The following is a 25,373-nucleotide window of genomic DNA, read 5'->3' as shown; positions in this document are numbered from 1 at the left end:
CCTTCTCTATTTTGACCGAGGACGGTTTTACTGACAGTACAAAATCTCGCTAATGCTTGGGAACCCCCTACAGTCTTTGTGCGCACAAAAAAATTGATCGAATTCGAACAGCATATTTAAAAAAATAATTCTCACATGATTTCGTTTTTTTTTTTTCATTTTTTTGGTTGATTTGACTTAGAATAAGTACTTTAGGATCACCCCTAAATGCACTTATATGGAAGTCAGATGTGTGGTTTTTGTTTTCAGAATTTGAAGGGCCGTATGCGAAATTGTTTGGAGAAACAATAAGGGACGAGAAATTAGATATATGAGGTTGAGGGGTGGGGAGGCAAGATGTTTGTTTAGGATTTTTTTCAACCAGAACTATCCTACAGCAACAACAAAACAACTGAAAATACAGAAGTTACACAAAGTAATGCAAAAAAAATTCAGTAAATTTATTTTAATACATATTAAGATAAAATTTATATGATTTGATATTCCCTATATTATACCAATAATACATATATATTTTTCGTTTTCTTTTATTTTGTGTATCAATTGCATTTTGTTCGTTTAGGTCTTTACCTAGCAATCGGGTTACCTGTGGTTAACCGTTAGGGGCTGGGAAAGATTCCTTTGACTTCACAGAAAACTCCAGAGTCTAGGTTGAATCATTGTTTATGAGTTTTGCGATTCAATACCCATGACATACTTTAATGTCCATTTCTCTGTTATTTGTGTTGCAGTATATGTTATTTTTAGGCTCTGTAGGATTTAGTGGGTAGGGGGAAGTTTTGCCAGTCCCTATTCTCTGTGCATTAACACAACAGGAACATACTGTTGCTATAGGGAAATGCGGATTGATTGAATAATAGAATTATGCCAAACAAGAAGGAGATATGCAACATTTATTTGCATGTCCTGTTCATCTATGCTTGTTACAATAGAGACATGTCGGGGACCCGAAGTTTTGAAATAAGCACCTCTCCATGTGAATTCTCCCTTTCCAATAATCTAATCCCGCATCCCCACCGGGGACTTTTAAGAGCTCTACGGTAATCCTGATAACTTGCTTATAACATCTCTCATGAGGTTCATGGTTATGGGTACCTGCAGACTCGTACCCAGTCGTTATTTGATGTTGCGGGGACATCCACGGGAAACCTGACGCGGAGACGGAAAAAAAATGACAAGCGAATTCCGAACCCCGAAACCGCATCCTGGCCGTCATGCACCGTGCGCTAAAATTCATTCTCCCCAAAATGCATCGCGCGGCGTCTGGGTACGAGGTTACTGGGGCACCTGGGTAACTTGTTAAGAGGCAGGTTGCAGGCACACTGTTGGTGTGCCTTCCTGAAAACAAACAAACAAACAAAAAAAAAACTATAAAACACGCATTTACCCCTCTCCCCCTATTCTCCCCTTGATTTAATTTGCTGTTGCTGCCTCTGATTCCGGGTGCTTTGCTTTTAGAAGACTCTTTCTGGAATGACTTGACAAAATGATATTCTGATATGATATTTTTTCCCTGAAACTTAAGCATTCAGACACCGGCTAGGAGGCCTTCAAACTAAAAATAGTGTATTATTTGTAATTCAATACCAGACTTGCTATCAGACTAGTTAGGCTTGTTCATCATAAGGGGCGGACCGAACGGATACGAAAAGGAGGTGCGTTTAAGCGATAATAATCAAAAGTGTATTGATTACAAATTCCATAAAAGCTAGTACTTCTAAATAACGGAGCTTTGCACCAGGCAGTACCGACTCACACAAAAATCATTTCGCTCATCAACTGTCATTTACGATTATTAATTACTTTAAAGTTTAATTACCACATGGAGAATTTTAATAATTTTTGAATATAATACTTTTTAGTATAATGTATAATATATAATTTCTTTAGAATAGTACAAATCGATAGGTAAAAGCAGAATGGAAAGACTTTGTACTTCAAAGAACAAATGCCGGCTCATGTAAGCTAATTATTACCTTTGTCATTTGCCGCCTAGATTATATGGTAGTATTACTTTCTTTCATAAACCACGAAATAGCAATTTGCTACGCAATCCTACCGAAATATGGTGGCATTAATTACCTTCAACCTCTATTATGAAAACATGATTATTTGTATTCCTATTTATTTTAAATCACAAAAGAAAATAACGAAGAGCTCCTACCAAAACTGCCGGACTGATCTTTAAATGTTACAACGAACTAATGGAAGTATGCTAACTTTGGGTGCCATTAACAACCTGTTATAGTGATTTATTTCCTTACTAGAAAATGCGATAGACGCATCTAGTAGTGGGAGCTCGCTGTAAAGTAGTTACTTCAGGGGAGTATTTTACCACGACCCGCATGTCTTAAAGAGTCTTCGTCCGCCGGCGTTTTGTCATCCTAGCAATGTACCAAGTGTGAGAAAGCATCCATTTTCATCGGCCGATTTGAGAAGAAGCTCGATTGCGATATTTTCGATTGAATTTGGTAAATGGAATATAAAACTATTTAGACAGCCTATTTTGAATTTGACTTCTAAACTTGAATTAAGACAATAACAAAGGTGTGGTTGACTCGGGCTCTATTGAAAGACAGGTATAGCTGCAGTAAGATTTGTATTCATGTTAAAGAACTTTTAACCGTAGGATAAGATCTGTGGTGAGGGTTTAAGCGAAGTGGTCGATCAATATTCGATCTAAAGCGGTCATCTGATACCCATCAACCCTATTGTAAAACGTTTAAAATGGAGCCCATAGCAAAGTGTTATTTCTCAAATGATGTACGGGAAGGGACAAATTTAAAAACATATAGACTAAACATGATCACATCAGGAGAATTCATCGTTGTCGAAATAAAATAAATCCCTTTCTTGTCGAAATAAAATAAATCCCTTTCTTGTCGAAATAAAATAAATCCCTTTCTTGTCTAAAAGCAGCTTTTACGATTTCTACCTGTGATTTCTTGTGAGAATTCTTTTGGTGCAAGTAGGTGAAAATCCATTTGAGGTCAGAGAATAATCATCTAATTTCCACTCTAATCTAGAAGCTTTCCAAGTGTTAGTCAAAATATTGATTTTCTTTCTCACTTTCAATTTATTTCTTATCGCAGGATATGAGTAAAGAGACTTAACCTAAATATAATATATGTTCAATTGCCCTTTTGGCAATTTTTTATTCTTTTTATTTTGCCCTCTACTAGTTTGCGTTTCCTCTTCTTTCTGAAAATCCTGCATGAAATTGTTTGATCAAACGACATTTTTCCTACCGTTTTCTTCTTTTGTGGTACTTTGTTGACATCGAAAATAAAACATCTGCTTAACTGTTTCGGTGTGCATTAGGCTCGCTCACTAACTTTTAAAAGCCATGTCGCTAAACAACCCGTCATTTTACTTCCACTTTTCAGCAACAATAATCAATTATTTTTTCTCTTAAACTTTTATGAATCATTCATGTTGTCGGCTTTATTATTTTCTGGTTCGAGCATAACTCTTTCTGGAACACAGCCCTTTGTATTTTGTCTCGAGGGTAGGGCATTTTCTTTTTCTTAGATGGTTTTAAACGTGTTTTTTTTAAGTATCTTTTTTGCGTTTGACTTTATATGATATCTCTAGAGAAAGATTAGGGGCAAACTAAACAAGTCATGTGATTCCGTACATTTTACACTAAACTCGTTAATGTGGGTTGTGTTTATCTTCGTGTTAGTCTCTTGGCCCTGCCAACAATTCCCCTCAATCCCTTACATTAAAAAACAGAGTTTCACTCATTGTTGCATCATTTTCTCCTAGGTAAAATTTTGACTAAGCTCATTTTTTAATCAGATTACTATTACATATATGCAGTTTCCTCTGTAGCTAGAGACCGTTATTGACACGCCACGAGCGCTTTTACATGTTTCCCGGCAAATGCTTAGAAGAGGTTGTTCGAAAAACTGTACGTGTCACCTGTAAATGCTTTAAAACCGCTTTATTGTGTTTTGTTGTATTAAGATTATCCCCCTCAAGAACCACAGAGTTGTAATCATTTGAATATTGAACAACCTCAAGAAGATGTCTACAATAAAAACGAACCAAACATCGCCTCCATTGAATTATTAAGCTTTGCTTTAATCAATAATCCAATTCAAGTGCATACTCAAAAATGGATGTTGGTTCACCAAAAGTGGTCATTTTAGGGGAAAATGTAACATTGGCTCATTTTTCAGTTATTTTACTAATTGGTTAGTTGGAAAAATAAAACTGATGTAAAAAATATTACATTGTTTTAAAGCTTGGCTCCTACAAAACAGAATTGATGAAAATGCAACTTAGTGCATGGGAAACATTCATAAGTCGGTTTCTCGATCGCGGAAAACATCTCTTTGCGATAACCCTCATAGAGTCAAGATTTTCTTGACTCTCGTAGGATGTGTCATTCTCCCAGTAGACAGACAGATACCAGCATTTGCATATCCGACGAGTCCCTATAAGTAGTGTTACAAGATGAGCCGCTGGATCATACGAAACCTCCGAATCGAACCGACAACATCTCTCCTTACAACAATCATGGAGTATGAGGATCATCATAATGGAAACCTTACTAATGTTACTGGCCTTTTTGATGACATGCATCGCATTGCATGGTTCCAGCCCTCTACTGACGTTCCTATGCTCATTGTAGGCGGCCTAGCGGTCGTTTTCAACGCGTTTATCATCTATATTGTGCAATCACGACGCACTTTGCAGACTTCGAGTAACACTATACTCGTTAGTCTCTGCGCCTCAGATCTTCTTTACGGTCTGGTGACGGTCCCGATGCAAGTCGCCTGCGCCGTTTTCATGGTCAACGACTTGTGTATCGTCACGGACACTCTGGTCAAGTTCATCTCGGTCTCGACCATCATTCACATTCTTCTTATCACAGTCGACCGGTACATATTCATAGTGTACGCGTTAAGGTACTACGCCATTGTGCGCAAAAGACGAGTTGTAGGTACCTTACTAGGAGTATGGAGCGTTAACGCTGTAATTACACTGGTGCGTCTTCACTGGGCTTTACGCGTGGATGTGTCCGATGACGAAGGAGACGACGTCCATAGGCAAGAGTTCATTTACATTGTCTTCCGCCTCGCTACGTTCTTTTGTCTTCTGCTAACCGTTGTCCTTGTGCTGGATATTCATATGCTGATCGTTCTCGGGAGACAAGTGAGGAAAATCGTGCGGCAGAATCTACCGAGGGAGTGTCTGCTTCAGGAGAAGCGCTTGAAGTACCAACAGCGCCGCGCCATCCTCATGTGCATCTTTATGTTCCTGATCAACTTTGCGTTCTGGTTGCCGTACTTCACCTACGATCTCTGGCAGACTCACGATGGCTTTGGCATCATTGGGGAGTACGCTATACTCATAGCGCGTATTCTTACATCGGTGCTTAACCCTATCATTAACACGATTGGTCGACAAAGCCTTCGGGACGAAGTACTGAAAAAACTCCCATGTCGCTGTCGCACAACCCCAGACTTGCGGACAGAAGACACGCCGCTTAACGAATTCTAAAGAAAGCAAACGAAAAAATTTAGCTCTCTGATACAGGAGCTTTTAGTAGACATATATTTGCAGAAGAAAAGGATCCCCTTTGTAAATAGAAAGATCTCCTAGACGCACAGTCGAGGGGTTCCAATGAGGCGCCTCAGAAAATAGGTTTTTAGTGCTTCACCAAAGTGGATTAGAATTCGCAAGTTGAAAGTACATGATAGAATGTTCTCAAGTATGCACTAACACTAAAAGTACCTTAAAGGGGAACTGAGGGTGGAATTTAAGTAAATTGGATTTCTAAAGTACGGCGAGGTGGTGCGAGATTTCCACCTTTATGCCTATAATGTTATTTAGTTTTTTTTTTCTGTCTTATCTGATATGCTGCCGTTTGTTTTGTTTGAAAAACCGTTCTGTCCGGGGCAGGCGTACACGAACATAAAAACGATAGATATCAAGCGCCATGAAGTTAATTTTGTAGACTGTTCTTCAGAGGTCGCCAGCTATTCGGTAAATACCGAAGTGGCGAAACAAAAGTCTGTTACTTGAGGGAACTGAATAATAAACAGACGGAAAATTTTCCACAGATACTGTGTTATTATGTTCCTCGCTGATTGGTATGCAAATACTGGGATTTCCCCTCCTCATCGTTCGGCGCACTGGCATTAGCGCAGATAAAACAAGCTATTAAGATCTTCAGGACGATGCAATTTTAGCTAGTTGTAGGCGTTTATTCTTCCAGATAATGTACAATAATATTGTTAATAAAGACATGGCCGATTATATCGCTCATGTAATGGACACGATGATCGCGGCAAAATCGCCTTTGAAATGCACAATGATATTCTAAGTTTTAAATTCTGAATTGACATCGAGTTTTACTTGGATATCATGTTAACTTGGGTTTGTTCAGTTTTCTAGGGTAGTTTTTGTTAGTGAGGGAATACAATTATTAGCTGCTTTTGCAACACCTATTATCAAATAGCAGTTATGATTCCCCCCTAGTGGGAACCAATTTGTCAGTTGTGCTTATCTCGTGCCGTCTGGAAAAAGCGGGTCTTTCAGACCATGAACTCCCGCGATGATTCTCGCTTATCGCACCCTTCCCGTTTTGTCAAAAGTGTTTTTTTTATCATGCAATTTAAGTGTCATCTATTTAAGATTTTTTTGCCGAAAATTAGCTTGGGGGTTTTTTGCTTTGCCTTTTAGTTAGTCGTAGAAAAATCGACAAATTCTAAGGCATTTATTTTATTTTTATGTCTAATAACTGCTATCGTGATGGCTTGTGTTGTCTTATTTCGTGTGAACCATTCATTGTTTTCAATTTAAATATTACTTCCTAAAGGGTTGGTTAAACCTTCTCGCTCAAAGCAAGAAGAATAACCAACCATCCCCAAGAAAATTGATTTAATCTTGCTATTTGAAATATTGGTCCTTTAAAGTGAAAAGGCAGTCAATTTTCATTTTTATTTTAAATCATTTATGTCCTAGCCATCTTAAGTCACAGAGTCTCCAGTTTCGTAAAATTCAAAACAGTAGTAAAAAACATTAGCTTCCATGTGTGTATCCAAAATAATTTATGCACCAGCCATCTGACAAAACTATAACCAGAAAGTGCTTTTTAATCTTGCTTGAAATAATGTTCTCGAAATAACCAAACCCATTTTGAAATAGTAGAGCTTGTGGAGAAAACAATCGATAAGTACTCATGAAAATGGGAAATAACATAGCTCACTCTTTTGTTGTCACAGACGCCTGACCGGAAGATTGTGGAGGGTGCACACTTTTGCATTTTGCAAAAGTAAAACTTGTCTATGGTTACTCTATTTTTTAAAAATTTCTCTACCTATCACGCTGCAGGCGATGTTATTTTGAGTAAGACATGAAACGTAATTCGGTTATCAATAGGAAGTAAAATTTTCAGTCAGCGTGTTTGATAAAATCCCCCAAACTTCTAAGAACGCAGTGTTTTGTTTCTTCGTATGTGTATCTTCTATGAACGCAGTGTTTTTTTTGTGGCATCAGACAATTGCGTGACTTAAGATATTTTATAGGAAAAATAACAGCTTTAAAGGGGTCCTTTAGATACAAGTGTCATTAAGGAGGTTATGGAGCACATTACAAAAAAGACCTTTCGCTAGGTTTTTGCATTTGACAACGAGCGTAGATTTTTAAAGTTTCATTTTAAACACTTGTGCTGCTTTTGTGAATTTCAGAAGAAATGTATTTCATTATGATTAATTTCTTGTAAAGAAACGATGACTGCAAAGCAGGTTTGTAAAATTCGGATTTGGTGAATTATAAATCGCTACACCAGCACCAAAAATGCAGATCACAAGTGCAAAACGAACGTGGAAAGCAGCAAGCATATAAACTTTTTCTTATCAAACTCATTATAAGCGCAACTGCTTGGGTGGTGTGGTTTGTATGGCATACAAAGAACGTTTATAGAATTTATGAATATTATATGGTCACCCACCACCGTATTAGCATATTGATATATGATAAACACATATTTCATAGCCATAAACTCGGATTCGTTCAAGCGATATTCCAAACGCAAGACCATAGCAATTGACTAAAAACGTATTCATAAAGAAAAGTAATATCAATGCAATGAAATGAAAACGAGCGATATCCAGGCAATATCCAACGTTGCGTTTAGTTTGTGAAATAGTATCTGCCTCTAAAGGGTTACTTTAATTCATAGTCATCATTAGTGATTCAGATATTTTTGCGATCAGTGGATATGAAACTCTTAAAACATCTAAAATGTAGAAATTTTCCCATGATTTTTGTTCTAGTTTAAACAAGCTGTAAGGGAACTATTACTTTTATTTATAAAAGTCATCAGCGATATTTATGTGTTTATTGTCTGTGTTTAGTTTTTTTTTCTAACAGCAGTCTGTCGAATTCTTCCTAGTTTGTGTTTTTGGTTAAAACAAACTTTTAAGAATCCCCACAGGCAAATTAGTGCTTTTCTTCTCCATTCTTTTGTCTCACTTAAAAGTGTCCATTTTTATTGTCATCTTGCTCCTAAGTGCCTTCCATGCCACTATTCCCCTATTAAGTGTATATTTGTTGGCTTTTTCTTAGTTCGCGACTAATAATATATTTTAATGGGATAGCCTTTATGCTATCATTTCGAGTAGGAGGAAATAAACTGACAATCTTTATATCCGATACTCTCAACATTCGAAAGACATCTACTCGTGGAGAAATCCGGTAATAGACAATGCATACGATGCTGTCACGAGGGCGTTGCGCTGTCGGTGAAAGTAATATTTCTATTACCTCGGTAATCTATGTATCTATATTGTGGCTTGTGCGAAAAGGTATAGCTTTTTTGATTCAATACACCGGTATTCGTCTCAAGTTTTCGTCTTTATTAAGACCTTTTTTAGGCGCAGCATTTTTTACGATGGTAATCCAGCACTTTCAGCCAATTGCATCATTAAAAGAAACATAACCAAAATGATGTCTACTTTTGTACCCCACCTAAAAGGTACTTTAAGATGTTAAAACATCTTCCTTCGGTTGTTAGAGATCACAAAAAAGCATGTTCTCTGCTCCTGGTCATTTTTTTAAATATAACTATGCTAGTACAGACAGTTCTTCGGACTTGATACCAAAGCAGCTTATGATAAAATTGTCGATAGGATCCTAAGACTTAATTATTTTGTCATTGGATACCAGATAACAATATCCTTTTATTAAAAGGGATTTGAAAATCAACAGAATTGCAACCTAGTAAATCCCCGCTTGACATGTTTAGCACGACTTTCTGTATTGTGTCTATGATTTTATTTTATTAAATTGCTTTTACTCATTTTTTAGCGCCCCTTGGTTCTGCTTTAAGATATATTTGAATGGATGTAGCTTGAAAACGCGGAATCGCTCTCTTTTTTTGTTGTTATCATGGGGAGTTTTTAAGAAGCTTACTCCCAAATTTCGGAGGCGATGTTGATAGATGTCGTCGCGGCTGGACTCAAAGACGATTGTACTTCCCGCAAGCGACCCTTTGACGGGGATTTTTCTCGTTATCTCCTCCAAGAACGATCACGTCTTCAAAAATTCTTAATTGATAGATCCTAACTGAAGGGCTATTAATACCTAGAAACTACCGGAGTTTGTGACAGGCTAACTTGGATTAATCGTGCGCGCGCTAAGAGTGATACGTGCGCATTAGGATGTCTTTTTGTAATGTTTCAATATTATAATGTTAGGGCTATCTGTACGCAGTATGGCTAACTGCATTGTTGTATTACTTGCTCTGTTCGATATACTATGTAGGGGGAGGAGGGCTGGAGGCCCAGGAACTACTACTAACGTTTTCGGAAAGATATGCGACCCCGCTATATCGAATTCTGGCGGGAGAGAAAAATTAAGTTGCATATGTTCGAGTTCGCGTTGATTGGGAGGGGGGGGGGGGGTGGGTGAATTCGACTTCTAGTATAAATGACTTAATGGAAGGACCAAGTTCAAGGAATCGTAATCACGAGATTACGATGAATTAAAGTTATCTGAGTTTGAGTAAGCGGGTTTCTGTTTATTTATTCTATAATCAGGGTTCCCTATGAGAAACTGTGGGTTACACCACGTAAAGTTGTCCCTTATTTTTCGAATGCCATAACCGGCTTTGTCGTCGGTGACGCCCTAAAAATCTAGCATTTCGATTTGTGTTTAGTTCCCTATGTATTAATATTTTGTTTAATTCTTCAGTCAATGTGCAATGATCTTACATCGATGTCTATCAGTCGAAATCCATCATGCAAAAAGGTTTGCCGATCAAAAAAAATCGATGACAAGTTGCGTCTCTTATAATTTCTCTAAGCGTCTAAATAATTTATTTATTCAGGTTTCGTTGTTTAGGGAGGGGCCCCGTCATGTTTTCTGCATGAAAAAAGTAAAAGACTGCGAGATTAAACTTTGATGATTTTTGCACGGGGGAGGTGGGAGGTGGTGGTGGTGGGGGGGGGGTGATGGGGAGACAAAACCCCGCTGTCAGTCACACGTCAAAGCCAATCATCAACATTTAAAAAAACATTTGAATTGTCCATCAACCTCAGAAGATATCTGATCCCAAATGTTACAAGCGCATAAGAGTTGATTGTTTCTTGGAGCAACAAGATTTTACATGAGATTCTAGACGATGGACTCCCGAGATTTGTACAACATTTTCTACTATATATTCGGTAAGGTGTCCTTTGTCGAAGTGTTATATTGGAAATTTGTGAAAAAGATTTTCATGTTTTTAATGCTTAAAATGCTATATTATATGGTATGTTCTTAAAAGGCAGGAGTGTATACCATACCAATCTTTAGAAGATAAAAGCGACCCTTTATGACTGTGAACTCTTATATCTAACGTACGCACTGACTTGATACCTTGTCAGGTCAATCAGGGTTCACACTTTATCAAACTACATTATCAATAGCCTATCTGCTCACAGAAGTAATGATATTTAAAGAAGTAAGGCCTATCAGAGATTTCCTTCCTGTATCTTTCATCAAAGCACAAGACCATTCGTTGGCTAGGACTTTTTGAAGCAAACCCAAGAAGGTTTTATCAGAGACAAGGCCTATCAGATTTTTTCCTTAGCTGTAACTTTTGCTAACTTATTTATAAATCCTCTTGAAGTAAAAGTTATATGATAATTAAAAAACAAGCCTTTATTTCAGTATTAAGTTGATCTACTTCAATATAATAAGTAGTGATCAATTGAAATTGAGAAAGAGGGATTAACTCAATAACCTCAATAAAACATAAAACTTCTTTAGTAACATTTTCGCGTTTTCCAATTAATATCATTTACTCACTCACTCACTCCCTCACTCACTCACTCACTCACTCACTCACTCACTCACTCACTCACTCACTCACTCACTCACTCACTCACTCACTCACTCACTCACTCACTCACTCACTCACTCACTCACTCACTCACTCACTCACTCACTCACTCACTCACTCACTCACTCACACACACACATTTACTTATTTATTTATTATTTTGTTTTGTTTTCCTTGTTTCTACTTCGTTATCAAAATCTCAAGCCTTGAAGTGGAATTGGAAATAATATGAGACTCCAAATGAAGGAAATAACCTCTCTAAGTACACTGGTCGAATGTCCTGCTTGGGGCTACATTTCCCATACGGTACACTATGCACGTAAAATTATCTAATTCAGCTAACTGCATCAGCACGGTTTCCCTTGAAAAGTCCGGATAAGAACCAAATATTCTATGATTGATTCAGCCTGAGGCTTGACTTCTAGACAAAGTCGGCCTTCCGTCATTTCCTTTTAAATTCCTTAGCGTTCGTGCAGGAAATAATTTCACTTGCAACCGAACATCAAATCATACCGTCGAACCATGATTATGTTGTGATACCAGTTCCACGACAAATTTTCTAGAAGTTTCAAACTCCCGTGTGAGGTGCACATTTTATTGATTGAAATCTAATAAAAAGTGGTTTTAGTAAACAGCGCGCACAATGACGTCAAACGAGAGCGTGTACTCTAATCACGTGTACTCTTCTCGACCAATCAGAGCTAGCGTTTCACTATTATTGTCGCACAAAAGCTATTATACTTGTAAACGCAAATGTTTGTCATGAATACCGTATGGATCGTATGATGTTTGTTTTCGCATCTTCGCATGGACGGTCAAATTTATTTGAGCTGTAGGGGATCCAAAAAAGCGGGGCCAGCTTTTTTGCTTGGTTTGTGTCCGCTTTTTGTTTTAAAGAGCAATTCCAATTTTAGCATAAATAAAGCTTTTCTTCTTTGATTTTGCTTGGAAACAGCTTAATGAGAATAGTAGTGCAGATCCTCGACAATTCGCTAAAAAAGTTTGCCGGCTTTGTAGCATTTTCCTTTATTTTAAATCAACCACCGCACCAGGTGAATAAGGGTTTTACGACTCGAGCCGATATTCGCTTGGAAGTACAAAGCAGTTCTTTAGACAGATGTATCCTTCTAATTCTCAATTTTAAACAGCTAATCACTCGCATTTTTTGTCAATTCTTCCCTACCATCTTATGTTTGGGTCAGTTCGCAGCTCTTACAAGCTGCAATTTGATTGGGCAAATAAACAATATCTCGACACAAAGAACGAGAAGAATGGAGACAAAAGAACTCCTTTGTAGAACAAAGATAATAGGAGACAAAGCAGCTGCGTACTTACTCCTATGTTTCTTTGATCGCCCCCCCCCCCCCCCCCCCCTCCGGTTCTTGTTGGAACCAGTCTCTCATTGGTTTAGAGTGATACGCTGTCTAGCTTGCCTGGTCTCAAGCTTGTCACGTCAGTGGTACAGACAGCGAGCAGCGTGTGACATGACGTCATTGACCAAACATTTTTAGTCGCCTAGTTTCTAACCGATTTCTTTATCTTGGAGCTCCGCGCGTGGCCGCTTAAAAAATTCCTATGGTGCACCGCACACGTGATGCGGTGTACAATTGGAAAATCATCAAGGCTTGACTAACAATTATCAAATTAATATAGCTTACTGCTTGTTATAACCGAGTGCATTCTGCCTTGCGCAGGATTTAAGTTTTTTTTATTTTTTATTTTTTATTTTTTAAGCATTTGTACATGAGTAATGAGATGCTCTAGTGAAAAAAAACCTCTTATATCAAAAAGATAATAATTCCTAAGCTAATATCAACCAGGATATAGGATAATACTATAAACATGAGAAAGTACCGGTGAGATTCGTTTGCTGAAACGTTGTTGCGCTGCACAGGGAAATGTAGATGTGCTGCACAGGGAAATGTAGCCCGTCTTGCTCGACTAGTTATAACCCTTGTTTTTTTAATATTTAATTGTATCTTATTTCACATGGAAGACGGGATCGCGCTCTTGGCAGAGCGTTCATTTGTGGATATTAATAAACCTACTTTAAAAAAACATGAGACTCGCCATATTATAGTACCACAAGCAGGTATCAGTTTCAGGAGTACCATTTGCCATACGCACTGACATCAGTTTTTGTAATAGTAGGTGTACAAATATATCTAATAAACTGTGTTCCTCGATCGGTATGTTCACTTCTCGCAATAATCCAGCTGGCAAGAAGGGCGATAATAGCGTCCCAAATGATAATGAGTATCGCGTTAGGCGCATCAGCAACCCTCTAATTGATACCTTAATGGTAGCTTTATCATAGAGAGAGAGTTTTTAATCAAGTACCAACATTTGTATACCCTTTCAAATCAACACACCATTGCACACCTCCCTCTTGGTTGATTAGCATTTCTATCCAGCATATAAATAAGGAATGATGTGAGCACTGACCTTTTTCTACTCTCTGTCTTTCTTATTTTTTAACTCTACTCTATTTACGATAAAATACGTCTTTTTTGGAAATCGAATTCAAATTACCGTCTACTGCAAATTGTACATCACAAATACTATCATTTCAATTATCGAAGTCATTAGTGGCAGAAATCTCTTATCAACGCGTTAATGGTAGTTCCTTTACTCGTATTGACTGGAAATTACTCTAATATTGTACCACTTTAATCGTCAAATGTCAAATGGTACTTAAATGGTGATTGACACTCGTGGCCGTTTAAAGCTTGCTTGAAGAGGCAACCACAGTGGGCGGTGCACAATTTATGCCACCCAATTTCTCACTACAATAAGGCGTCTCACACGGCTTGTGTTTGCCTATTATAGCCTCCTAAAATGAAACGCGTGTCAAGTGGACAAGGCTCTTTTGTGCGAGCACTTGTCTCGTTTTTAACTTACCACAATAACCATATTGAAGGGGCGGCCCCTTAAGTAAAAACACTGTTTGCTGTGTGCCATAACGCTACATTTGTATTCCGATGCTGGTTGTTCTGTTCGTTGTCATCAAGGTATAACATCCTGTGCAAACCTCTAGTGGTATGACACCAAGTAACAGTGTAGGATTACCCTCGTCTACGTCTAACGGCCTGACCTTCATCGTGAGTTTGCAGGTATTGAAATTGCGTTTTAAACGTTTATAGAATGTCAGCATGGGCGAGAATGATGACTAGGAGGACTAGACCAAAACATTCTAAACTAGCTCTGATAAAGATAACTGGACTTGCTTTTCCAAACAACTCAAAAACGTTAACCAATGACCTTATTTTTCATGTTATTGCGCCGACTCAGAGAAAGTTGCAGTTACAGCGCTTGGGTTCCTCTCTTCGATAGGCCGTTAAACATCGTGTTTTGGCGAAAAACGGCTGGAATGTATCAGGCAGTATCATCCATTCGCGTGCTGTCATTGAATTTTCGAATCAATCACATTTTTGTCGCGTCTTCGGTGCCTTCGTCGTTGCTAACATTCAGTTATTAATACTTCTGGCACAATAAGCGCCTATCTTTCTCTCTATAACTGAACATTTCTGAGTGCTGGTATTGCACTCAAAATGAAGGCGTTATTAGACTTGTATGAAATAGCTTCGTGAAACAAGGACTTTAATTATAGTGTTCATTGCGCCGCGAACCCTAATATTGAAAGGGGGAGGCGTTCTATTCTCTAATGCCTTTTTAAGGCAAGGAAGTGCAAAGTTGAACTTTCAATTTCATGAATAATATTTTGGTTGGCGGACCGCAGCACCAGCGCCAAACATTGCTGCTTTTTCTCTAAAACAGTGATGCTCTAGATCATAGATCTTAATGCCTTCTCTCCCGTTAAGCCCATAATGATTATTATGAGCTCGCTTGGCACTCTTTATTATATTATCGTTTGTTGATACTCTAGAGGTTGCTTCAAGTGTAATAGCTGACCGGTGATTGGTTCGAGCGTTAACGCCTCTTATGCGCATGATTGACAGGTGAAGAGGTCATCCAAGAAAGAAACTCCTCTTTTAATTCTCTCAGAAGAGGTTTTAGTATATAAATACTTTGCATGTCGAATGTTTCCAGTCCTTCATTCTTATTTTCCCCTTGTTTATTTTGTTGCTTGTGATCCATTTCAAGTGACCGATCCACTGACTTTGACAATAACCATTTTCTAGTCATAACTCAAATTGTAAAATTCCAAAGACAAGTCCAGGAGCTCCTTCGTACCCTAAAAAGTGTTTGCACAGAACGCACAAATAGCAGCCAGTTAATTTTACGAAATTAACTGTGCGAATTTTTGTACGATAAGCCGTCTTTTTATCAAAAACGTACTAAGAAACCACCGGACAGCTTCTATCTGCTGGTGTGCGTCGGACCTTGTGGTCTGCGTCGACAGTTGATTAATTAATCGAAACTGACCTCTTCTCCAAACCTACTGCCAAACACCAACACCTTTTTTTATCTTGCCACCCTCATCACACCAAAAAGGCTATCTTCTATAGCCTCGCCCTCCGTATTCGCCGCATTTATTCTACAGAAGAAAGCTTTAATAACCGCTGCAATGAACTCACCAACTACCTCCTCAAGCGTGGCTATAAACCCGCTTTTCTCAAGAGACAAATCCTACGCGCTGCTAACATTTCCCGCATTGACGCCCTACGCCCTAATAATAACAACCACGAAAAGTCCCGTCGCATCCCCTTTGTCCCTACACTACCTAACATCAACGACATAATCCGAAGAAATTACAACCTCCTACTTTCGTCTAAGCGATGCCATAAGGTTTTCACTGAGCTCCCTCTTGTCGCCTTTCGCCGCTCACCTAACCTCCGCGACATCCTCATTAAAGCTACGCTACCTTCCGACCGCTCTAACACCAACCAACCTCCCGGTGCTTTCTGTTGCGGAAAAAACTGCCTAACCTGCCCAACCACACATTTTTCTCAACAGGTGAAAACGACTTATAGCCTCTCACATAACCTGCAATTCTAGAAACGTGATTTATATGATTCAATGTAACCGTTGTAACCTTCAATATATTGGGGAAACTAAACGCAAATTAAAAGAACGCTTTAATGACCACCGCAGAACTGTTGACTCCCAGTCCCGATCCATACCAACCCCCGCCGCTGAACACTTCCTAAAACCTAACCACTCCGCTTCTGACATAGAGCTCATATCTATTGAAAAAATAAGAAATAACCGCGACTCTATCCGTAAAGCAATAGAAGCCACACTGATAGCTCGCTCTGGCACTCTTGAACCCGGTTGCCTCAACCGGCGTGAAGAAACCGTTTAGCTGTTTAGTAATCCACACCACCCTATTTACCATCTTCCATAAGTTACTCCTTACTCAATTACTATTTTTACCTGCCATTGTAACTCATTTATAACCTGAAGAAGGCAGGTATTGGCCTGCCGAAATATCATTCTAAAAAACATAAATCTGCGTTGTTGTCGACTTTTCCTTCAAAAGGTCTTTTTATCGTCCGATATGAGCCTGGAGTTCCCGTGCAAACGATACGAATTTTTCGCTCCCCAAGAGGCAATTTGTAAGTTCCTTGGGTGGGGCTGTACTTAATTGACGATTTCCAGCGGGTTAAAAAACTAATAAACAAACCTTTCGGTATCTACGTATGAATGGTCTAGAATGGTAATCAGCTGTTTCTAGAATTCGAGCAGTACCTTGTAACAACTTGTAAACCAGTAACCTTTTTTGATGGGCTTATACTTGAGATAAAGCCCAAATGGCAATATTTAATATGCATTTATTCGGTCTATTTGACGTTCAGATCTTTAAGCGTGGTACTACTAGTTTGTTGACTCTGAATCTATCTTTAAGCTCTGTCTGTCACCTTCTCTTTCGTTATTGTTTATAATTGAAAATGCAACGGTCTATTTGCAAGTAAAGGTCAAAATAACCACCCAAGATGGAAGAGTGATACTTTATCAATGATATTTGATTGAAAGTTTCTCAGTTACTTGCTTGAATAAGCCGATGAAAATGGATTCTTTGTGTGACTCAACATTGAGCGGGAGCGTAAAATGACGGCGTGACCGGCCTTCTTTAGCCCAAGAGCTTCGTGATGGACAAAGCTATATTTCATATCCAAATTAAATAATTCGGCGATCAAAACATGGTTTAGCTTGCTAGCGAATTATCAGATATATATTTTAGTTGTGTTCTCGTTTTTTTTTATCCTTTATAAATGACATGATTTTTGGTTTGCCACAGGAGTCCCAGAAAACGTGTTATCGCTACGATAAAATGATGAGAGCCCGTTGGTACAAGAAATATTGCGCAATACGCATGCGCAATATCCACTACTTCCCTCTCTGTTAACTTCTTAATTTGAATTAAGAATTAAAATTTCAGTTAACTAGCAAACATGTATGGCGACCAAAACTGAGTGATTGAGGATTTTACTCAATCAACCTACCCATCACTCCTTCCCCGGGCCCGTTGGTAAAACAAAAATACGCGACTGTACTTGATCGAGCGACTAATTATCAAATGTCTGCTAACTATCAAATTCAAAACGTGAATTTATTTACCAAAACCAAGCAATCGTCGATTTTACTCAAAGTGCGAGGCGGCGTGTGACGCTAAACTGCTTTTCTAACGTGACAGGTGCACAGAAATGAGATGAGTCAATTTTTTGCTCATCATCATTATGAATCCGGTCGTCGCGCATTCATCTCTCAACTATACAGAGTGTCAAATAACAGCCCTATTCCCTTACACATAAAAGATGAAAAAAAAAAAAGGAAAGAAAGATCCATTAAAAGTCGGTGCTCGCGACTTATTCATTAAATTATGATTGGACTTACCACGTAAATTTATTTCCGATAATGCCAGAGGTAATAACGCGTATTGTCCCAAAAATCATTTAAAACTATTGAATTTTCAAGCCCCTAGAACAGAATTAGGAGAATATTTTAATCAATCAGACCAAAAGATACGGAAGTGCTTTAAAATTAAAGGCTCTTGTTCCTGGTTTCGAACTCAAACGCAGCAGTTTGTATGCTCTTAGTGTTCACTCAAGTCAACAATAACTACACTAATTTTGTCTATTCTTTGGCTTTAAAATGTAGAATAGTATGGACTATGCATAAAATTCTGTATAAGATTAGAATAAAGATAACCTTCGGTTTATTATCCAGCGAATCATTTCTTGGGGTAGGTGACAGCTGGCTCTCGGCGCCAAAAAGTTTCTGCAAGGTAATCACAGAATGAGTTTATTTTTAGACGGGAGCATATTGCAAAAAAAAAGCTGAGAACATTCGTTTGGCACAGCGCGAGTGACGAAATGGCTGCTTTTGTCTTGGTGGCTACTCCGTGAATTCTGTTAAAGCACTGATTGTCCCTGGCTTAAGGTATGTTGGGCAAATTTTGGAGATTATTTACCATTTACAGACACCTCCAGATTTAACAGATCTTGGATCTACAATACCCTGCCCAAATATGTTTATTTTATTTTTGTATCCGCACAAATATTGCAGTTGAAGGGACGCCTTGTTTTGTGTCTGCTCTGTCAGAACTCTTGAAAATCGCACAGAATACTTCATCGTCTCTTCTTATTGATAAAAAGGCTGTTATTACATAGCAAGAATGCTTTTAGTCCCGAAATGTTGACTGTATTCGATATTATATCATCTTTTTTTAGAAAGAGCGGATCTTCAAACCACAACATGTAAATCAGTGATTAAAATAGAAAAATTATATAAAAATTTAATATGAAAAAATAAAGTAAAATGTTTACAACAACAAAAATATTGGACTGGCTGGTTCGCAACCCAGTTATTTCCTGGCATAGCCAGTGTTTGAAGTAATTATTCGCGTTTTCCAGACCCTTTTATAGCATTTATCCAATCCAAGTTGCCAATATCTACTTCCAAAACTTTATCACTCGATCAAACTGAATATCTTGAGGAAGATTGGATGTCTGTAACATCCTTGAAAGGGGTAAGAGTGCTTTCCAAATGAAACATATAAGACAAATAAGGATTCGTGGTCAAAACAGTGCCACGCCATATAAACCAAACATATTTCCAATAACAATTGTGTTGGTATCAGTTTCAAGAAAAATGTGTGTGAGATTGAGAGTGTATTCTATCCAAATTCTTAATTGAAAACCCCTTGAAAAAGAGTATTTGATTAGTGTGCCCCTATACTTTGTGTTTGGAAATAAGATATTAGAACCTTGCCCTTTTTAAGAACAAAATATCTTCAACCCTTCAATCATCGACATAAAAAACCAGCGTCCCATTACAAGTTTGGCACTAAACAACGCTTACATAAAATTGTTGCGATAGAACTTTCAGACGTTATTTTAAATTCAAGTATATAGTTTAAAAAGAGATTGCTAGACATCGGCATTTTAAATTTCTTAATTTTCTATACAATTATTTTATTCATTATGGTTTTGAAAAAATCTAGACTAGATATTCTTCGCTCTCACTTTATTCAAAAAGCATTTGAAAATCAATGGTATATATATTTGAATTGATATTGCCTCCTGGACGCCTCTGCTGATACATAGCGCAACAATTAACGTTAAACTCGCTACGGATAAAATTCTATGCATTTCGTGACGCGCTCCACAAAATATTACAGGTTTCCCCGCCTTTTTTGATCGGTAATCTCTCCCACTAACACACGAACTGTTACTAGAATGGCACAATGACGGGAAAGATATCATGCTGTTATTTGCGTTACTTAGGCATCCTGCGCTCTACGTGAACATAATATGATGCGTAAAGTCCGGAGCTCTTAACTTTATGACGCTCAGTCTGGCGCTTGTGTCGATTTAAGCTTCTGATAACGTTTAAGTTTATATTCCCTTCTTTTCATGTTAATCAATTCAGTGTAGAAGAAACCGTGTTAAATGCGTTGTGATCGCGAGGTGGATTTACAAGAGAGGGCTGGTTGATTTTTTGGGAAACTGTTTCAATGTACGCTGGAGGAAAATGAAAATTCCTCGAGATTCAAAGGTACTCTCTATGTGTGAATTTGGTGTGTAAAGGACTATTTGACGAACTTTGATACTGTTTTCATGTTATCTTTAGAGCATCAAATTAATTGAATAAAGAAATGACCTCTTGATCCGTAGAAAGAAATCCTCAAACTTCCTCCAAAGAAAACATAGGTACGTTTGATTGTATACTGTCTTGAAAAAAAGGGACAATGTATATAAGTTTAAAAGCCTTTAAATTAAAGAGCTCAAACATTTTGTTTTATTGAATATTAAAATACAAATCATGAAAAGAAAATTCGATTCGAAATAATCATTATTCGTATTATACTTTATTTATACTTTTATCTTTTTGACCAAATTCAATCGAAAATATATAAGCTTCTCCAAATAAGCCGAGGGGAATGTGGATGCTGCCAGGGATGTTGTAAACACATTATTGTGTTTTTCTTGAAGATTGAAAAACTCAATTTGTTTCCGCCTGGTGTTTGGCACCATAGTCATTGTGTTATCTTATCCGGTCTGTCTTAGTGCATTTCTGTAATCCTTTAAGATAATCGGGTTAGGGAGAGGTAGAGAAGGCTTAGCAAATGCTCGGGTTCTTCCTGACCTCAATCCAGCCTTTGCACGTGCTAGTTCACATAAGACAAACAGCAGAATGTTTACACATCCGCCCTTGTCGTGTTAGGTTTTTTAATAGATAGCAACAAGTTTAGAGCATGTACGACATGTACTCAGGCTATTGCGATCACAGTAAATAAAAGGGAAGGTAAGAAATAAAAAAAAGGATGACGAAAGAAGTTCGATGTAAGGTGATTAATCAAATAGACTATAAACATAACGGGTTACGGGTTTGTAGGTGACGGTATTAATGAAGTTTCATAGTTCAATATAAGAAATGGAAGAACCAAGCAAATATAAGAAGGATACAGATAGAGTAGAACGTATAATAATTATGTATTTAAACAGATCCCGTCATGGGCCAGTTAACATCATTAAAATAAACCCTCAAATTCATTATATCTTCCAAATCTAGTGTTATCATCTTTTACATAGTTTGTAATAATATTTTATAACCTTGCAAAGCTTGATTTAACCAAGGCATGATGTAGCTTATTCACGCCTAGAAAACGCCAAATTTATAATCCCATAGAAATATCTCTTAAGATGTATCTCAGACAAGGTAGTTGTCTACAGACAATATCATTTGTGATCCGATGAATAAAGCTGTGGTGTCTAGCATACTCTAAAATATGGACTCGAGTGGAATAAGAAAACGTGGACTGGAATAACACGGACTGGAATAAAACTCTTCGATATTGTTTCTTCCTGTCCAAGCTTAATTAGTGATTCAATTACTTTATCGAGCTGTTCATTTGTGCTGTTTCGATAAACGTCCGAGGTCGTAAATTGTCATATAGTCTTATAGTTGTGATCATCATTTTTATCTCTAACGTTTTAGCCTTGTAACTGGCTATTCTACCGTTATATGTTCATATTTTCAGATCATTTAGTTGGTTAAGACATTTTTTATTGAGAGTGACACCTAATATTAATACAGATAATATACATGTGGCTCTCAGAAAATTATTAAATTATTACAAATATACATAATGATAATATAGCGATAACAAATATACATAATGTTTTACAATGGTGTTAGAAAAACAATTTTCAGTGTGAACAGTTTTTAAATGTTTGCCTATAAAGCCTTTAGTACAGCACTGAAGGGATTTGCTTTCCCTAGGGTCTATATTCTCAAGCCCAATTGAAATCTGTTTTGTGTCTTGTTTGCTTTGTGTAAATACAATTTGAAATATATGTATATTTAAAACAGTCAAATACGAAAAAAGAAAAATTGGGTAAACCTTCTGTCAGCGGATTTCAGGTATTCTAGGCTTTGCGGCATGCGGTTTTCTTTTGAGTGTTCTTTTTGGGTAAAGGCACATCACGTAATTGCCGTGAACGCGGGCCCTTGTTGACTTGATCAACCTTAAGTCAACTGAGTTGGACTCAATTAGCCAGACAGTCTGCCGCTCTTTTGCCAATAATATAGTCTGTGCCTAACCTGTCTAGAACTAGGCGTATACCTTTCGCATGAGATCATTTTGTTTCTTTATTTCTCAGTTATAGTTTTACATAAACATGCCTATATATAATTTTAACAGCTCAAAAAGCTATATCTTAATCCGTCTGTTTCTCTTTTTATCAAGACTTAAAGCAAAATATCCGGATAAATCCATTATACAAGGTTTGGAGAAACGATAACTATTCATATGACAAAATTTATTGTCATGACAACGTAATTTTTGCATCTTAGGACCAATCGTATCACAGCTTGAAAAGCGCCGCACTGCTAGCGTTTATTTAGCGGGAAAATGTGTTCGCTGGCTTTTAGTGACTTAACGCGGCACAGTGCATGCCTCGAAAACACGGTTAAACACGGTAAGGTGCTAGTTTAGCATATTTTTAATACCTTTTTGAGCAAAATATATCATAGCCCTGCTTATAACATGAACGCTTTATTCTCGTCGATGTTAGAAAAAGGTGAGATTTCTTTTTCCGCCTATTCAAATTTAGCCATTTTAATTTTTTTTATTGAGAATTTTTGTGCCAGTGAAGACATTCATTTTTTATTCGCCGTTTGATATAATTTCTGACAATCTAAAAACACCCGGTCCAGTTTGTCAAATACATTTATGCCTTTTTTCGTTGTATGATCGAAAGATAACTTCACAACTAATTCCACTTTTTTTTTAATGTTATCTTTTTAATCCGTAAAAAGCTCGGTGCAAAGTTCCTTGAAGCGGCTGTTTCGTTTACCAAATACTCATTTATGGAGAACGCAAAGGAATTAGAAGAAAATCAAGAAATTCCATTGTTGTTACGTTTTTTTTTTCAAGATAATTCGTTTCTGAGGTAGATAAAGTGAAATTCCTTGAAACAGTTCTTGACTAGAGGACTGAATACTCATATTTGTACATTTGTGGTTCTAATTTACTTTTCAAGGTACAAAATTACTGCGTTTGTGTCCAACGTTGACAATACTGTCACGGTAAAACCTCTGATATTTTTTGTGGTCGGAGAACTTCCATTTGCGGTTATTGTCTAATGCCATATAATATGAATAACACTGATTGCGCTTGTTAGAAAAGAGAGTACGATATGGAACGGTTGATAACTTTTGATGAAAATTGAAAAAAGCCAATTTGTGGAAAATGTTTTGGAAGTAGTGTATATCATCCGCATTGAATATGAAAGAACTAATACTTTTATTGCTTTTACAATTTGCTACCATTTACCGTCCTTTAAAAGCCTTTTGAAAATAGCCTACTCTATTCTATCGCTAGTGCATCTGCATAAGAGAATAGGGTTGAAGGCCTCCTACAAAGTGCCCTTTTAAAGGTACTTAAAAAGACTTTCTTAGCGGCCAGCACAAGGACGACTTCGTCATTTTTCGGAATACAGAAAGATGTAAAATGCGAGCCTAATTATTCATCTAGAGATAAAAAGTAATGAGAAATATTATTTTTAAAGCAGCCCGCGAAGGCGGCTATTTGATGTTGGGGTTTGCGTTTGAAGGGCGATGTGATGTTTTGACTGATAATCCAAGAGGAGCATCGCGGTGTGGACCAGAGGCGGCTGAAGCAAATTTTCAATTGGGGGCGAACTTGCAAGCCGAAAATGTTCCACTGCTAAAAGCGGGGTGTATGTTAAACCCCAATCTTAAACTACAAAATTAGAATCCATTTCCATACATTTACTGAAACACATGGCAATACTTTTCGTGGACTCTAACTCTCCTCCTTGTGTCACTGCCCCTGCAGACCACAACGTATTCTAATCTAAATTAACAGTCGAATTGGGGGGGGGGGGGGGGGGGAGAACATTATCATGTCCACTGTGATTGACTAGATAATAAAAAATTAAAAACTTGATCGAGTTCAATTATGAATTCGATCAAGTCAAAATGGAAACCCGTCGAAATATTGTCATATGCCATTTTTTTGACTCGCTGAACATAGTTTCAGTGCATTGCAAAACGAATCGACTTTTTCTTCTGCTCCTTCAATGTTTATTGAAAAGGAAAGAACACCGTGCCTGCCAAAAAAACATATTTTTCCCACTACGTAATACGCTTTATTAAGCTGCGAGCAGGGGCATATCTTGTAGCAATACAACCTTCTTAAACATCAGATTAATAATAATAATAAAAATTATTATTATTATTATTATTATTATTATTATTATTATTATTATTATTATTATTATTATTATTATTATTATTATTATTATTATTATTATTATTATTATTATTATTATTATTATTATAGTATTTATGACGATATCAAAGGCGTCAGTGGTGGTAATGATGATAGCGGTGGTTGTGGTGTTGCCGTTGATGATTATAATGTGACGATGATGATGACAATAATGACAACGAAAAGAGCAGGATGATTATAAGGTAGCCGTAGTGATGTACCGTATTCACAGGAAGACAAAACACGAGGCATAAGCCCACTTAGGGCTCAATAACAACATCACATTTTTATTTACAATCTACATATGTACCGGACTATCCCGTTAAGACGGGGTCTATGATACAATTCAATCAATTAACAATCAATTCAGGTCTATGACCTTTTTTTCAACATAAAAATAATTTTTAATTCAACGATTTTCCTGGCGTTTTTCTATCTATGTAGCTCTCCCCGAAGGCTCAAGGCTATGGAAACTCACACTGCGATCATGTGTGTTCATATGAAAACGTTTGGATCTTGAGTTGAATTCTATAGTAAAAGCCATGATATTACCGAAATATAGCAAAAGTAAACGAAAATATAACTTAGGACCTTATATCTTAAAAGCAAACATAGTTTGAAATGTATCAGAAAACATTTTCACGTGCTACTATTGTATTTACGATCTGATTATCTAAAAGACTTGTGCGGTCGTCTTCCACGTTGTCGTCGTTGTTGGCCCTTAATTAAAAAACGCAACACCATCCTTCCCACTCGCAGTAAAATAAACACGATGCTGTCAACCAATCACTGTCTACAACACATGGAAAATAGAAGGGTTTCCCATCC

General features: G+C 37.4%; 2 protein-coding genes across 6 annotated transcripts in view; both read left to right on the top strand.

Annotated features, from left to right (window-relative positions):
- LOC116603714 (histamine H2 receptor) overlaps nucleotides 1-25,373 on the top strand; it is a 28,933-nt gene that overhangs the window by 289 nt on the left and 3,271 nt on the right. The window contains exons 1-2 of one of the 5 annotated variants that reach the window (XM_032365332.2): nucleotides 21,847-22,728; nucleotides 24,618-24,748. The exons of 1 other annotated variant lie outside the window; for it this stretch is intronic. The gene's annotated coding sequence lies outside the window, so the exon portion shown is untranslated. Of the gene's footprint in view, nucleotides 1-13,957; nucleotides 14,455-18,102; nucleotides 18,686-21,846; nucleotides 22,729-24,617; nucleotides 24,749-25,373 lie in introns of those variants that run through there. 3 more of the 5 variants (XM_032365334.2, XM_048724236.1, XM_032365331.2) reach the window with 3 other exon arrangements.
- On the top strand, nucleotides 454-7,013 carry LOC116603712 (melanocyte-stimulating hormone receptor). The gene has a single exon (XM_032365329.2). It carries the CDS (start codon nucleotides 4,462-4,464, stop codon nucleotides 5,509-5,511), a length of 1,050 nt encoding a protein of 349 aa, XP_032221220.1. The 5' UTR covers nucleotides 454-4,461; the 3' UTR covers nucleotides 5,512-7,013.

Source organism: Nematostella vectensis, chromosome 1 (assembly GCF_932526225.1).
Source record: "Nematostella vectensis chromosome 1, jaNemVect1.1, whole genome shotgun sequence".
NCBI classification, from domain to species: Eukaryota; Metazoa; Cnidaria; class Anthozoa; order Actiniaria; family Edwardsiidae; genus Nematostella; species Nematostella vectensis.
Note: the sequence above shows the minus strand (reverse complement) of the source record. Positions and strands in the feature narration are given on the sequence as shown.